The following is a 14,232-nucleotide window of genomic DNA, read 5'->3' as shown; positions in this document are numbered from 1 at the left end:
CTCTCTAGTGTGACTGAGGGTATTTATGAGGCACATCCTTAATCCAAGGGCCTTTTGTGACTTTATTCTCTGACCTTTTGATCTTTCCAATATGTCACACCTTCAGCTTTTTCTGTAGAGTGCACATTTCCAACAGTGAATCTTTTAATTTTAGCACCTTGCCATCCAGATACTCTGAGAGTTTTCAAAATGATAAAAATCCTGGTTCTTCTTTGTTTAACAGTTCTTCCCTCAATTTATCTCTTTCCTCTTACATTTTACTAAACCAGCAAGAAGAAACTAGAACTCGCTTTCAACACTTTGCTTGGAAATCTCCTCTGCTAAATGTCCAATTTTAGTTTTTACAAATCCTGCTTTCCACACAACTGCAAGACACAATTCCACTAAACTTTTCTTTTTAAAAAAATTTTATTTATTTATTTATTTATGGCTGTGTTGGGTCTTCGTTGCTGTGTGCGGGCTTTCTCTAGTTGCGGCGAGCAGGGGCTACTGTTCATTGTGGTGTGCGGGCTTCTCATTGTGGTGGCTTCTCTTGTGGAGCACGGGCTCTAGGCACGTGGGCTTCAGTTGTTGTGGCACATGGACTCAGTAGTTGTGGCTCACAGGCTTATTTGCTCTGTGGCATATGGAATCTTCCCGGACCAGGGCTTGAACCCATCTCCCCTGCATTGGCAGGCAGATTCTTAACCGCTGGGCCACCAGGGAAGTCCACCACTAAACTTTCTGCCACTGTATAACAAGGATTCTCTTTCCTTCAGTTTCTAAGGGCTTGTTTTATAGTTTCTTCTGAGACCTCATAGGCAGTATCTTTAAAGTCCATATTTCTAATAGTAATCCACTCAAAAGAAATCTAGACTCATTCTTCCAGCCATTGCCTGTTGCCCAGTCTGAAAGCCACTCCATTTTTGGTATTTGCTACAGTGGCACTCCACACCTGGTATCAAAATCTGTATTAGTTTTCTATTGCTGCCACAACAGATTACCACCAACTTATCTTCAACAACGTAAATTTACTAACTTACTACTCTGCACGTTAGAGATCTGCCATGGGTCTTACCAGGCTAAAATCAAAGTGTTGGGAATGACATATATACACTATTATGTATAAAATAGATAACTAATAAGAACCTGCTATATAAAAAATAAATAAAATAAATTTTAAAAAAAGTGTTGGCACAGCTGCATTCCTCTCTCAACAAAACTCTCATCGAGAGTTTTGTTTATTTGTTTTTTGTTTTTGCTCATTTGGGTTGTTAGAATTCAGTTCTTTGCAGCTGTAAGTCTAATATCCCTGTTTCTTTGTTGGTTGTCAACTGAGGGCCCTTCCTAGCTTCCTTGACTCATGGTCAGCCTTCTCCTTCTTAAAAGCCAATAACGGCAGGTTGAGTCCTTCTCAGGTTTCAAATCTCTCCTCCTTTTTCTGTCTTAAATCTCCCAGCTCTTTCCACAGCTGGGAAGGGTTCTTTGCTTTGAAAGCGTCATGTGATTAGATTGGTGGCTTCCTCCATCTCAAGATCTGTAATCTTAATCACATTCTGTGATATTGTGATTTATAGTAAGAAATATATATTTGGTCTAAAACCTATAAAATTTCCCAAGTGATGAGAGCATCAAAGTTGTCTCTTGTCATATTGACGAAGTGAGTTTTGGAAAGCACACGTAAGAATGCGAGCTGGTTGCCAAGGGAGCCGAGCATGTCATTACAGGGTTGGAAGTTTTAGTTCTAGCCCTCAGCCTCTGGGGAGGGGAGAGGGCTGGTGGTTGAATAGACTGCCAGTGGCCAGCAATTTAATCAATCATGCCTATGTAATGAAGCCTCCATAAGAACCCAAAAGTATGGTGTTCTGAGAGCTTCCAGATTGGTGAACACCTGGAGATTCAGAGAGCGTTGTACACTCAGAGAGAGCACGGAAGCTCCATGCCCTTTCCGCACACCTTGCCCTATGCATCTCTTTGAGCTGGCTGTTCCTGAGCTATATCCTTTCATAATAAACCAGTTATCTAATAAGTAAAATGTTTTCTCTGAGTTATGTGAGCTGCTGTAGCAAATTAATCGAACCCAAGGAGGGGGTTGTTGAGACCTCCAATCTATAGCCTGTCGGTCAGAAGCACAAGTAACAACCTGGGCTTGGGATTGGCATCTGAAGTGGAGGGCAGTCTTGTGGAACTGAGCCCGTAACATGTGGAATCTGATGTGATCTCTGGATAGAAAGTGCCAGAACTGAGTTGAATTGTAGGACACCTAGTGGTGTGGGGGAAACACCCCCCTCCCCCCCCCCCGCACACATTGGAATCTGGTGATTAGACCACCTTTTACATTTGCAAAGTTTCTTTTACCATGTTTCTGATATTAGGACGTGGATGTCTTTGGGAGTCTTTAGTCTGCCTACCATACTGTCAGCACCCATATCTGAACCCAGGTTAGTCTATGTTTGGACTTTTTTCACCAGACTCCATAGTTATTTCCTAATTGCCCAGAGGCTCTGCTCATCTTGTACCCCTGTTCTTGCCACTGTGTTTGTATCAGATAATAATACTTTGGGCCATAAGTAACAGGTACCAGATAACCAAGAGCTGCTTGAGCTGCTTAAACAAGTAAAGGTTTATTTTTCTCATATAACAATGTATCTAGGGATGATTGCTGGTCTTGTTGCAGTGATTCAAGGATTTCAAGACCATTGGCTTGATAACTTGGTTGGTCTTTCTTTCATGATTGCAGTATGACTGCCACAGCTCCAGATAGCACAACCACATTCAGGATAGGAAGACGAGGGAAAAGGGAGGGGAGGCTCCAGTTTTCTCTGCCCCTTTTGTCAGGAAAGGAGATGTTTTCTCAGAAGCCCCCATGAAACTTTCATTACATCTCATAGACCACAACTGTGTCACATGCCCTGACACCCTGCAGTTGCAAGGAAGCCTGAGAAAGTGGGTATTCAGCTTTTCCCAGTAGAGATGGGCAAAGGAAAAGAGGATTGGAAATGAAGTTTGGATTAGCCAACTCATAATGCCAGAGTTTCAATGGGTCCAGGACCCTGTCTTTGCCTTCTTCTCTTGCCAATCCACAGTTAGAATTGGAATCCTGCTCCTGGGTCAGACACCTCGTGATGACTGTGCTCTGACCACCTGTCCAACACCCATACACTCTTTGTAAGATATCCCTAACCCCAGTTAACCACTTAGAATGCCATCTGCAGGGATCTGGATGCACTTCCTGTCACTGTCTGCTGCTGGCCCTGGAAGCACCTGGCCACCTTTCAGAGGCCTAGAGACTCCACCAATCCCTTTGGCTATGTACAAATAAGCTTCTGTTCTGACAGCACCTGTTTTTAAATGGGTCATTTTAAAGCTTTGTTTGTGTGTGTGTGTGTGTGTGTGTGTGTGTGTGTGCGCGCAACATGGTGCATGTGCATACAGAAAAAAGGGGAAATAGGCCACGTTGACCAAAGACGTTTTTATTCTATGCTAGCTTTAAATTCTATTTAGGTAGAAGCTCTTCTGAAAATATTACTATGGCAGAGATACTATTTTCTATCACAATATCCATTCTCCTCTCCTTCCTCAGTAACAGACTATGATTTTATGTGCAGCAGCCATGCACCCAGACAAAAGACTTCTTCATTCTCAGATAAGGAAGACTTCATTTTCTCTTACAGCTAGTTGCAGCCATGTGACTAAACTCTGGCTAATGTGATGTAAGTGGAACATTGTGTTGGGCTTCTAGGAGGTTTCTTTAAAGAGAGTGGGCATGTCCTTCTTTGTCCTTTCATCCATTTCGCTGCCTGGAGTGGAGATGAAATAGCTGGAGCTCTATCTGCCATTTTGGACTATGAGGAAAAGAGATATACTTTAAGGTTGGCCAAGAGCTGACACTCTCCTTGGACTTCCCACCTCCAGGGAAATAAATTTTTTGTTCAAGCCACTCTTCTTTAGAATTTTTGTGTTATTTTCAACTGAACCTGACCCTAAGTAACTCATCTATTTTTCATCTGCATGATGTCTAACTCTACATAGCACTTTTAGGTACATTATCTCATTTTCAACAGATGGGAAAATATCCATTTTCCTGTGCTGTTTCTAGCTGGCCCTGGTTCCATGAGAGCCAGTGAGGGCCAACAGCAACCATCAGAGAGCTACTTACCTACCAAAGTTGAAGACTGTGGGAAAACTGGAAACATTTTGTTCAGGAGGCAAAAAGAAGATGTTGCTTTCAGAGTTAATGATAACTCTGGGGAAAACTCTGCCTCCGTTTTTCAAAGCTAGGCCGTGACTCTCGGAGACTCAACCCTTGTTCACTATCTCACTACCCCATGTTTAAAAGGGTATTGGTCTGGGGCTTCCCTGGTGGTGCAGTGGTTAAGAATCTACCTGCCAATGCAGGGCACGTGGGAAGATCCTGCCAACGCAGGGCACATGGGCACATGGGAAGATCCCACATGCCACGGAGCAACTAAGCCCGTGCACCACAACAACCGAGCCCTCATGCTGCAACTACTGAAGCCTGCATGCCTAGAGCCTGTGCTCCACAACAAGAGAAGCCACCACAATGAGAAGCCATTGCAATGAGAAGCCCGCGCACTGCAACAAAGAGTAGCCCCCACTTGCTGCAACTAGAGAAAGCCCGTGCGCAGTAATGAAGACCCAAGGCAGCCAAAAATAAATTTTTTTAAAAAAGGGTATTTGGTCTCTGCCAAGAGCTTTTTATGAATATTGTCTTGTGGAAAATTTTTCCTGAAACAGAGCCTCAGCAGTGTTTTCACTCCTCACTGATAGGCTGTTGGACTCATCCTCAGTGGAAATTCTTCAGGAGTAGGTATTGCCCAATGACTGTTCTTCAGGCGTGGGTCTGCTTTGTGATGGACATGGTATCAGTGGCTGGAGTAGGAGTCCTAGCCTCTGATGCCACCTGCTCCGCTTTGTTCCAAAGTAGCAATTGGTCCACCATGTCCCAGAGTTATTTTCGTCTTGTTCTATCTCCACCCCCCTATACTCTCTAGCACACCCTTCCTCCACCCCAAATCCCTCACTGGGTTCTCTTCCAAAGCTGGGCAGGCATCTTTGCCCAGGTCCCCTTCTCCTCCACTCCTTTAAGAAATCCTAGCAGGACCTGGCTAATTCTATCACGGCCCAGCCTGACCCAGCACTTTCTTGAAACTGCCTGTTCCACCCAAGTAGCCCAGCCAGGGCAGGCTGTCCCTTAAACTGACACTTTGATTCACAACAGGCTCCCTTGGAGGGGGGCAGTGTGTCTCAAAGCGGAGGAGGCATACACAGTGGTCTAAGCAGAACCCTGCTTTCCAAGGGCAGTGAGGAGAGGGGTTAATGTACTCTGATGGTTTAATGACAATAATGGTTTTTCTTATGTATTATTCATATTTTTATTCCTAACAGTCCTGTGAGGTATTTCAGGCAAATTTTATAGGTATGATCTCCAAAGAGGAGAGGGGAGCAAAAGCTGACATTTAGTGAGCACCAAGTATGAGTAGTTAGGTTCTTGTGCACACTGGCTGTCACCCTTCCCAGCAGGGAAGGGTACGTGCCTGAAGTGAGCCAGCACTCAGTTCTACACGAGACCCACCGTGGGGCTCGCACAAGCCAGGAAGCTGGAGTGGCTTACTATAAACTCGGAGCCTTGACTGTGTCTCCTGTAGTGTGGAGATGGCAGGCCTGGGATCTAGACTTGAGCTCTCTGGTGTCCTGGGTGGCAGCAGAGGACAGTGGCTACCAGCACAGGCTCTGCAGCACGGGCTCTGCAGCCAGGCGGAGCTGCTGGAGGGCTCCTGGCCTCATGTTCAACAGCCAGGGGACCTTGCCCAAGTCACTGACCTTGCTCTGAGCCCGTATTCCACATCAGTAAGGCGGTGATGAAAATTGTGCCGGCCCCCGACATCTGTTATAATGATTGAATGTGAGTGCAGGTAAACTGTCTTTTGTTCCATCATTAGTAGCTCTTGTTAATAGTATTTTCATCATTACTAACTGAAGAGGACGTTCTGACATCCTGGGAGAAAGGAAGCCATCGGCCTTGCCCACCCACCCACCCACCTGGAATGGAGATCTTACTCAGTTAACGAGCCTGCTCTGGGGCTGTTGGGGTAGTTTTTCAGCTTCTGTCTTTGGGCTGAGAGCTGCCCAGCCGGCGTGGCTGGGCCTCTGAGGCTGTTCCCCACTCCCCAGTTGCAGATCTGGTTTCTCTCACCCTCATAAAAGGCCCCGGCAGAGATGCCTACCAGAGCCAAGATCTCCAGGGTCCCTAGGGACAGAGAAGCAGCCCATGGTGGCCATGGCTGCTTTCTTATCTTCCCTGGTCCCACTTGGTTTCCCTCCCTCTCCTCCCCAGCCCTTCTAGGATTCATTCCTCCTGAGGGACGGGGCTGGTCTGAGCCCCTGGAGTGTGGCCGGCACAGTGCCTGCCTGGGTGAGCAGGCCCCCTGGGCACCCCGTCCTCCAGGCATGAAGACCTCAGCCAGGACTCACACAAGCAGGCGGGCTCCTGTTTATCCTTCCTTCTCCAGGCCCACACGAGTGTTAGGAAATTGTTTCTCTGAACAGTGTTGGCTTTCTCAGCTTCTCCTACTTTGTGCTAATTTTTCTTTTTAGCTGCCTTGGATGGTGTAGGCTCTACTCTGTAGGGGGTAAGAGTGCCAGCTTCAGGGGCAGGCAGCCCGAGTTCCAATGGCCTTTCTTTACACTGCCAGCCATGTGCTTGGTGAGGCATGCCCCATGTGTGGGGCACGGTGCCAAGTGCCTTACAGGGATTAGGATTAGCTCATGAGCCCTTATAGCATCTCCATTAGATGATGGCTGCTCCTAACAGGTGAGGGCGTTCAGGCACAGAGAGGTAAACCATCTTTCTCAAGGCAGCATAGCATGGGGTCTGTGACACCAAGGAAGGGACCCTTGTGAGAGAAGGAGAGAGGTGGGGAGGAAAGAAAATGAGGAAGGTTACTTCACAGTCCTGCCCAGAGCCTGTCTCCTCAGCCCCAGGGATGTGGAGTCCAGCTGGCTTAGCCACTCTTCAGTTTTGCCAGGAGGAGGTGTGAGGGCAGAGAGGGAAGGTCAGTGAGCATTGACGGGAAGATTTATGAAGATGCACAAAAGGCCTTCCCAGGGAAAAACCATCCTAACAGTGTTGGGAGGTGGGATGTGAAAAGGTGCAGAATTTCTGTGGGGAGGAGGAAGCCAGCAAGGATGCCTTTTCAGCTGCTTACAAGGAACCGTTTAATTCAGAACCTGTGTTTGGATCTCAAGGGAACTCAGGCCACCAAAGTCATAAAAACACATGAGCCTAATGCAGCCTTGTGGGCAATAAGACAGTGAAGGTGGCATCCCTGATTCCCGTGGCTGCCGGTTTGTTTTGAGTTTTGGATTAATGTTCAGCTTCAGATGCAAGAGCCTTGGCCCACCAAGAAATGTAACCTTCAGCCGAGATTCTCTTGTCTCTTCTGATATGTGATTTCACATCCTCTCAGTGCTTCAGCAGTTTCCTCTTCTCCATTCCTAAAAGAACCTGCATTTCCCTTTCTCAGCTCCCTTCCTGGCTTCCTGTGTGCTAAGCCTCTTGCAGTTGTCATCATGTCTTCAGAATGCATTTGATAGGTACAGGAAGTTGCACCAGACGGGAGATGGAACCAGCAATCAATAAAAAAAGAACTATGTTTCTAAGAAAAATGCATCATGTCTTCCCCCAGGAGTTGTGTACCATATGTCCTAATATCCGTGGAACAATGGGTCTAATTTTTAGCTCTTCTGCTTGGCTTTCCCAGTCATCTCAACAAAAAAGAAAATGGACCTTTTAACCCGCTGCCCAGCTTGCAGGTGACTTACACTAAAGATTGCCTTTCCCTTTAACCCTTTCCTCAGATATCACAAAATAAAATCTCCCCTTTCTCTCCCTCCAGCTTTATTTCTCCTGGCTACTAGTTTAGTATATTTATGGTGCATGAGTCATCAAGCTGCCGCCTGATTGGATAAAAACCAAGCACCCCTGAGACCATCAGTCAATTACAGCTATTCTCAGCTTCATTCACTGATTTATTAGCTTGCACACACAGAGAGAAATTCATTCAGCAAAGTTCATTCATAAAAATTTCAACACTCTGCGTATCATCCTGCACATCTCAGCCTTCTGTTGCAGATAGGCTCCTGAAAGAAGCTCTGAGGGGAGTCGGGGAGGGAGGGAAGCTCGGAGCCAGGGTGGGCAGGCTGGGAGGGGATCTGAAGAACACGGAGGGATCACAAGTCCCTGAAATAATGCGGAGCAGCGCCTGTCACTAGCACTCCTGGCTTGTGGCCCAGAAGGGATGCATGACAAGATCTTCCAAGAGAGGGCAGCCATCAGAAGAAACGAACCCAGGCACAAGGGCCTTTGGCCCACATATACATTTTCTTTGCTCCTTTTTTAAAAAATGAGCAATCACTGGAACAAGTAAAGGGTTAATGAGCCAGACATTGCCCCGCCCTGTGGGAACCGGAGGGAGCAGGTTTGAAAGTTCCTGTGTGCAGAAGGGGAGGCTGGGGGGTAGGGGGCGTTAAATATTTCTGCAAGGCTCCCGCGCCGCCAGCGATGCGGCGGGACCGGCTGGCCGGGCGCGCGGCCCCGTTCCGTGCCTAAGAGTTGGCCGTGAGCGGTTGCCGGCGCCGCCGCGAGCCTGGGTCCAGGCTTTCCCAGCAAGGAACCCGACGCGAGAACACCGGGTGCCGCCGCTGGGCCAGGGAGGGACTAAAATCAGCTGGGAAGGCGTTTTCCCCTGGGCTGTTACCCTCGAGGACCCGGAGCCGAAGCGGGCGAGGGCGAGGGCGAGAACGGAGTTGGAGAGGTGGCAGCCGCCAAGTTGCACGGGGCGTTGAGGCATTTGCTTTCCGCACTGTTTATCTAGCAGACGACGAGGCGATTTATGCAACAGTATCCTGTTTCAGCACTGCCAAGGCTATGCGAGAACGCGGTCCGGACAGCCTGGCAGGACTCGTGCTGTATGTAGGACTCTTCAGGCACCCCGGGATGCTGCACAGGGCCAAGTATAGCCGCTTTCGGAACGAGTCCATCACGTCCTTGGACGAAGGCAGCCCCGGAGGCTCGGGGGGGAACAAGGGCTCGCCACAGCCTCCCTACCCCGCCCTGGCACCTCACCTGCCGGCTGAAGATGCCACCTTGGCGTCCCAGGAGAGCCCCACCCCACTGTGCACCTTGATCCCTCGCATGGCCAGCGTAAAGCTGGCCAACCCAGCCACCTTGCTGAGTCTGAAAAACTTTTGCTTGGGTACCAAAGAGGTACCTCGACTCAAGCTCCAGGAAAGCCAAGACCCGGCTCCCAGCAGCCCGGCTTCCCCTGAAACCAGTCTGAATAGGGCCATGCCAGCACCTCCACCTCAGCGGGATGCCCTGGGGCACAGGGCGACCTCTTTAACTCCTGATGCCTGCCCCCTTCCCGGCCCTGGGGAGCCAACCCCCGGGAGCAGGCAGGACAAGCACTTTCTGCAGCACCTGTTGGGGATGGGCATGAACTACTATGTGAGGGTAAGTCCATTTTCCTGTCGGCACCCCTTCTACAAAGGGCACCTTCTCTGCTTTCTGAAAGGGGCTGCACATCACCTGGCCGGGTTCTAGGTTTGGATAAGACATCGTGTAGCTGGAGGGAGGGGAGGAGGGAGGCTGAGCTTACAGGTTTCCTTACAGATATCTGGCTTGTATTGGAGTCACACAACTTTTGGCTCAGGGGCATGAACTGGTGCTAACTCAGGTAGTTGCCAGGTGTAGGGGCAACTTCTCATAGAGACAGCTGAGATGTCCCCACTGGACTGATCATTCTGGCCAAGAAGACTCAAGAATTTCAAATCTAATTAGTGATTGAGACCCCATAAATTTTACTGGCCACTGTGCTTCAGTAGAGATTTTTGTGCTAGAGGAATACATGGTGTGTAAGGGACTTGTATTATCTCTGAAAATCTAATTCAACATTTAACAAACACTTCTCAGAACATGGCTGAGCTTCTAACCTTGTGCCAGGAACTAGTCTTAGGTCTTCAGTGCACATTTTTTGTCTTTATTGCCTACGCTGTGCCCACTGGTCCTTGCCCATGAGCTATGTGCAAAATCAAGGTCTTTACTGGCCTTGCATCTGCCCTTTTCCATTCCAGATCTGGGTAAACGAAGAATAGAAGATTTGGCCTCTGCCCTTCTAGAGCTCACATTTCAATCGGGGAGACCAACAAATGCATGTGAAATAATAAGAGGACAATATTTAGCAATAGATATCTGGTGTGAGAATGCTGAGGGAATTCAGAAAAAGGGAAAGGTTGTTGTGGTCTGGGATTCATTCATATGGGAAACCTTCAGGAGAAGGTGCATCTTGGAAGAGCTATCAGATTTTTATTGGCAGAAAGGGGGAGACTGCTGGCAGGGCAAGAATAGGAGCAAAGTCCAAATGGCAGGTATCACTGTGGTGGCGGCAGGGGAGCATCACACTGGGCTTAACTGGAGAAGAGAGGGGATGCTGGAGGGTAGTGGGTGATAGAGAGTATGGCTGGCACATAGTTGATGCTCAAACAAATTTGAGTCAAATAAAGACATACAGATCTCGGGTAGCTTGGGGAAGAGGGAGCAGCTGCCCAAAGCTCTTAATGCTGTACAGGGAGTTTGTAAACACTCTGATTCATAAACAGAAACCATCATAGGTTTGTAGGCCAACTATAACGTGATGAAAGTGGTTTCAAAAAGATCAGTCTGTGCATTTATTTTAGATGGACTGAAGCAGGGAAAAATTAGAGATTTGGAGGCCGATAAGAAAGATACTCTGGGAGTTTAGGCACCAGGGGATGGGAACATGGATTAATGTGAAGGTGAGAGAAAGGAGACGAATGTAAGAGCCTCTGTGAGAAGCCTCAACAGTCTTGGGTGACTGAGCAGATCACTTCGAATCATAATACACATAACAGAATGGTGAACAATTATTAAGCAGTGGGTAGATTGCTGAGTGTGTTATTGCTATTTATAGAGGTTGTGGATGATTATTGATAAAGGAGTTGTGAGGAATGAAAAATAACTTCAAATGTAAGCCTCAGAATGGGATTGGAGATGTCAGTGATAGAAACAGAATGAGTTGGGAAGGGGGTCACACTAAGTTTGCTTTCGACATGTTATGTTTAAAGGGATGATATCTAAGTGGTACTAATTTGTAGGTAGCAATCGTATAAGACTAGCATTCAGGTGAGAAGTCTGATCTGAAAGTAGACATTTAAGAGATAGCCCAATAACTGTATCACACACAGGCAGTTAAGATCTCAAAGAAGGCCAAATAATGAACACTGGAAGGGTTCCAGTGAGAGCAGGCTAGGGCAGCCTAGGTGAATTGATAACAAAAATCTCCAAGGAAGATACATTTATGGGACACTCAGCTCTTACCCTCCCTCACAGTGACACAGCTCAAAATGGAAATAGTTACATGTATCTACTAAAAGTTCGTGGGCAATTCTCATTGGTCAAGCTTAAGCATCTGCCAGGCTCTAATGGAAAAATGTGACTCTCCAAACCCATACTTGGCACCTGCCTTCCCATCACCTAGACATCCTCTGCCGTCTGCCTTGCCTTTCCTTCCCTCTCGTACTTCCTTCCACCTCCCCACACCCACACACCTGTACAATTTTAAATGTGAAAGAATTGCTGTGTGATCTCCATTTTCCTTAGGGAGTGTCACCACTGGCATTTTAGATTTTTAACAAAGATTCTGACTGCCTTTTCCTGGCAATGATGACTGACCCCAGGAAAAGTGCTGACCCCATGATCCATGTGAATCATACTATGCTGCCAATAGACAGTGACGTGACACCAGTTAACACCCCTTTTAGGAAGTCAAAATACATGGAAAAGCCTACTGTATTAATTTTTATAAAACCCTACTTTGAAAGATGGAAGGAACTCAGAAGTTATCAAGTTCAATGCCTCTATGGGGAAACTGAAGTCCAGATAAGTGAATTTTTTTTTTTTTTTGCGGTACGCGGGCCTCTCACTGTTGTGGCCTCTCCCGTTGCGGAGCACAGGCTCCGGACGCGCAGGCTCAGCGGCCATGGCTCACGGGCCTAGCCGCTCCGCGGCATGTGGGATCTTCCCAGACCGGGGCACGAACCCGTGTCCGCTGCATCGGCAGGCAGACTCTCAACCACTGCACCACCAGGGAAGCCCGAGAAAAGTGAAATTTTTTAAGGCCACACAGGTGAGTCAAAAAGAGAGTTAGCACTAGAACCCAATTGCCCTGTGTGCCAGTCTTTGCTCTTTTCACCACAGTTTTTCATCCTGGTTGAGATCCTTCTCAGAATTCTTTTAGGTGTGATGTGAACCAATTTTAAAAGACAAAATGCCAACCTGTTAATTTACAGTGAAAAATATTGTGCCAAGTAAACCAAAATTGTGATCCCATCTGTAGGAAAATGCACACAGAAAGATTTAAATCAAAGGTTTCTTGGTGATGATGGAATCAGAGCAGAGAAGCAAGAGAGACATTCTTTTTAAAAAAATTTATTTTATAAAGGTAACACTTGTTTATAACATTATATGTTTCATGTGTACAACATTATATTTCTACTTCTGTATACACTACAGGGTGCTCACCACCAAAAGTTTAGTTTCCATCCATCACCGTACAGTTGACTCCTTTACCCATTTCGCCGCCTGCCCCTCCCCCTCTGATACCTATACTCTGTTCTCTGTATCTACATGTTTTGCTTTGTTTATTTTTGTTTGTTTGTTTTTTTATATACCACATATGAATGAAATCATGTGGTATTTGCCTTCTCTTATTATTTCACTTAGCATAATACTCTTAAGGTCCATCCACATTGTTGCAAATGGCAAGATTTCATTCTTTTTTATGGCTAATATTCCAGTGTGTGTGTCTGTGTGTGTATATGTGTGTGTGTGTGTGTATATATATATATATATATATATATATATATATATATATATATATGCTACATCTTCTTTATCCACTCCTCCATTGATGGGCACTGAGGTTGCTTCCATACCTTGGCTAATATAAACAATGCTGTGATGAACATCGTGGTGCATATATCTTTTTGAGTTAGTGTTTTGAATTCGTTGGATAAATACCAGAAGTGACGTTTCTAGATTGTATAGTAGTTCTATTTTTAAATTTTTTAGGAACCTCCATACTGTTCTCCATAGTGGCTGTATCAATTTACATTCCCACCAACACTGTTTGGGGGTTCCCTTTTCTCCACACCCTCTCCAGCATTTATTGTTTGTAGATTTTTTGATGACGGCCCTTCTGACTGGTATGAGGTGATAGAGATATTCTTGATGGCTAGTGGACATAGGGGCAACTCTTTTAGGCAAAAGGCAGCCACATATTCTACTCTCTTATCCACATCATGTGACTGCTCCTCTCTTTGCCCAAATTTATTTTATTCATTCTCTCATCTATTGAGAAAATATGTACTGTGAACCAATTATGTGACAGGAACTGTTCCCGGCCTTGGGCATACATCAGTGAATTAAGAGACGAGGTCTGAGCCCTCATGGAACTTACATTCCAGTGAGGGAAGTTGAGCCATGATTGAATAAACAAGCAAATATAACATGTCACATGTAATAAGTGCTAGGGAGCAATAAAGCAGGGGAAGTAAGCAAGGCAGTTATTGGGTAGAGATGGAGGATACTGTATTCTTTCTGGGTAAAAATGGCACAGTTAGAGCTACTTTTAAGTTTGTCTTGCATCTTTTATCTTCACATTAGGGACTTAATTTGCCATCTACTCTAAGTTAGAGTTGACTTTGGATTAAGTATCCTTTTAAAAAGGACTCTTCTTTTGGTCTGATGACGTAGAATCAATTTTACAGCTGAGAATACTTGATGAATCCTGAGCACCTATTTTTGAGTAACTTTCTTTTAAGCTCAGAACTTGAACCCCCTGAAGGTCTCTCTAGGAAGGTGGGCTAGCAAACCATTCTTTGAGAGATATCAAGTTAGAAATGGACAGCCAGACTGGGTCTGGGCAAAGTAGTGAGGTGGGTGAAATCTGTTAAATGTGGCATTTGTTCCCACCATAAGATTAAGTTTCATTTCTTTATGAGGTCTTCCCAAGTCCCTTCATCTAGCAACAAACATTCATGTGGAGGTCTCCCAGGTGCCCAACGTGGTCTGTGCATGGTGAGCGTGGAAAATATACAACGTGACCAGTGCTCGCGTGTCTAAAATGAGAGGACTGGTCCGTATGGCCTTTA

At 46.3% G+C, this 14,232-nt stretch overlaps 1 protein-coding gene across 3 annotated transcripts in view; it reads left to right on the top strand.

The window, feature by feature from the left end:
- Positions 1-8,896: 8,896 nt before the first annotated feature.
- SHC4 (SHC adaptor protein 4) overlaps positions 8,897-14,232 on the top strand; it is a gene marked incomplete at its 5' end in the record, with an annotated part of 124,300 nt that continues 118,964 nt past the window's right edge. For 2 of the 3 annotated variants that reach the window (XM_082647512.1, XM_082647511.1), the window contains one exon: positions 8,930-9,514. In XM_082647512.1, coding sequence (XP_082503638.1) covers positions 8,930-9,514 — 585 coding nt within the window. Of the gene's footprint in view, positions 9,515-14,232 lie in introns of all 3 variants that reach the window. The other variant, XM_082647513.1, reaches the window with a different exon arrangement.

This window comes from Grampus griseus, assembly GCF_964374135.1.
Source record: "Grampus griseus genome assembly, chromosome: 2".
Classification (NCBI taxonomy): Eukaryota; Metazoa; Chordata; class Mammalia; order Artiodactyla; family Delphinidae; genus Grampus; species Grampus griseus.
Note: the sequence above shows the minus strand (reverse complement) of the source record. Positions and strands in the feature narration are given on the sequence as shown.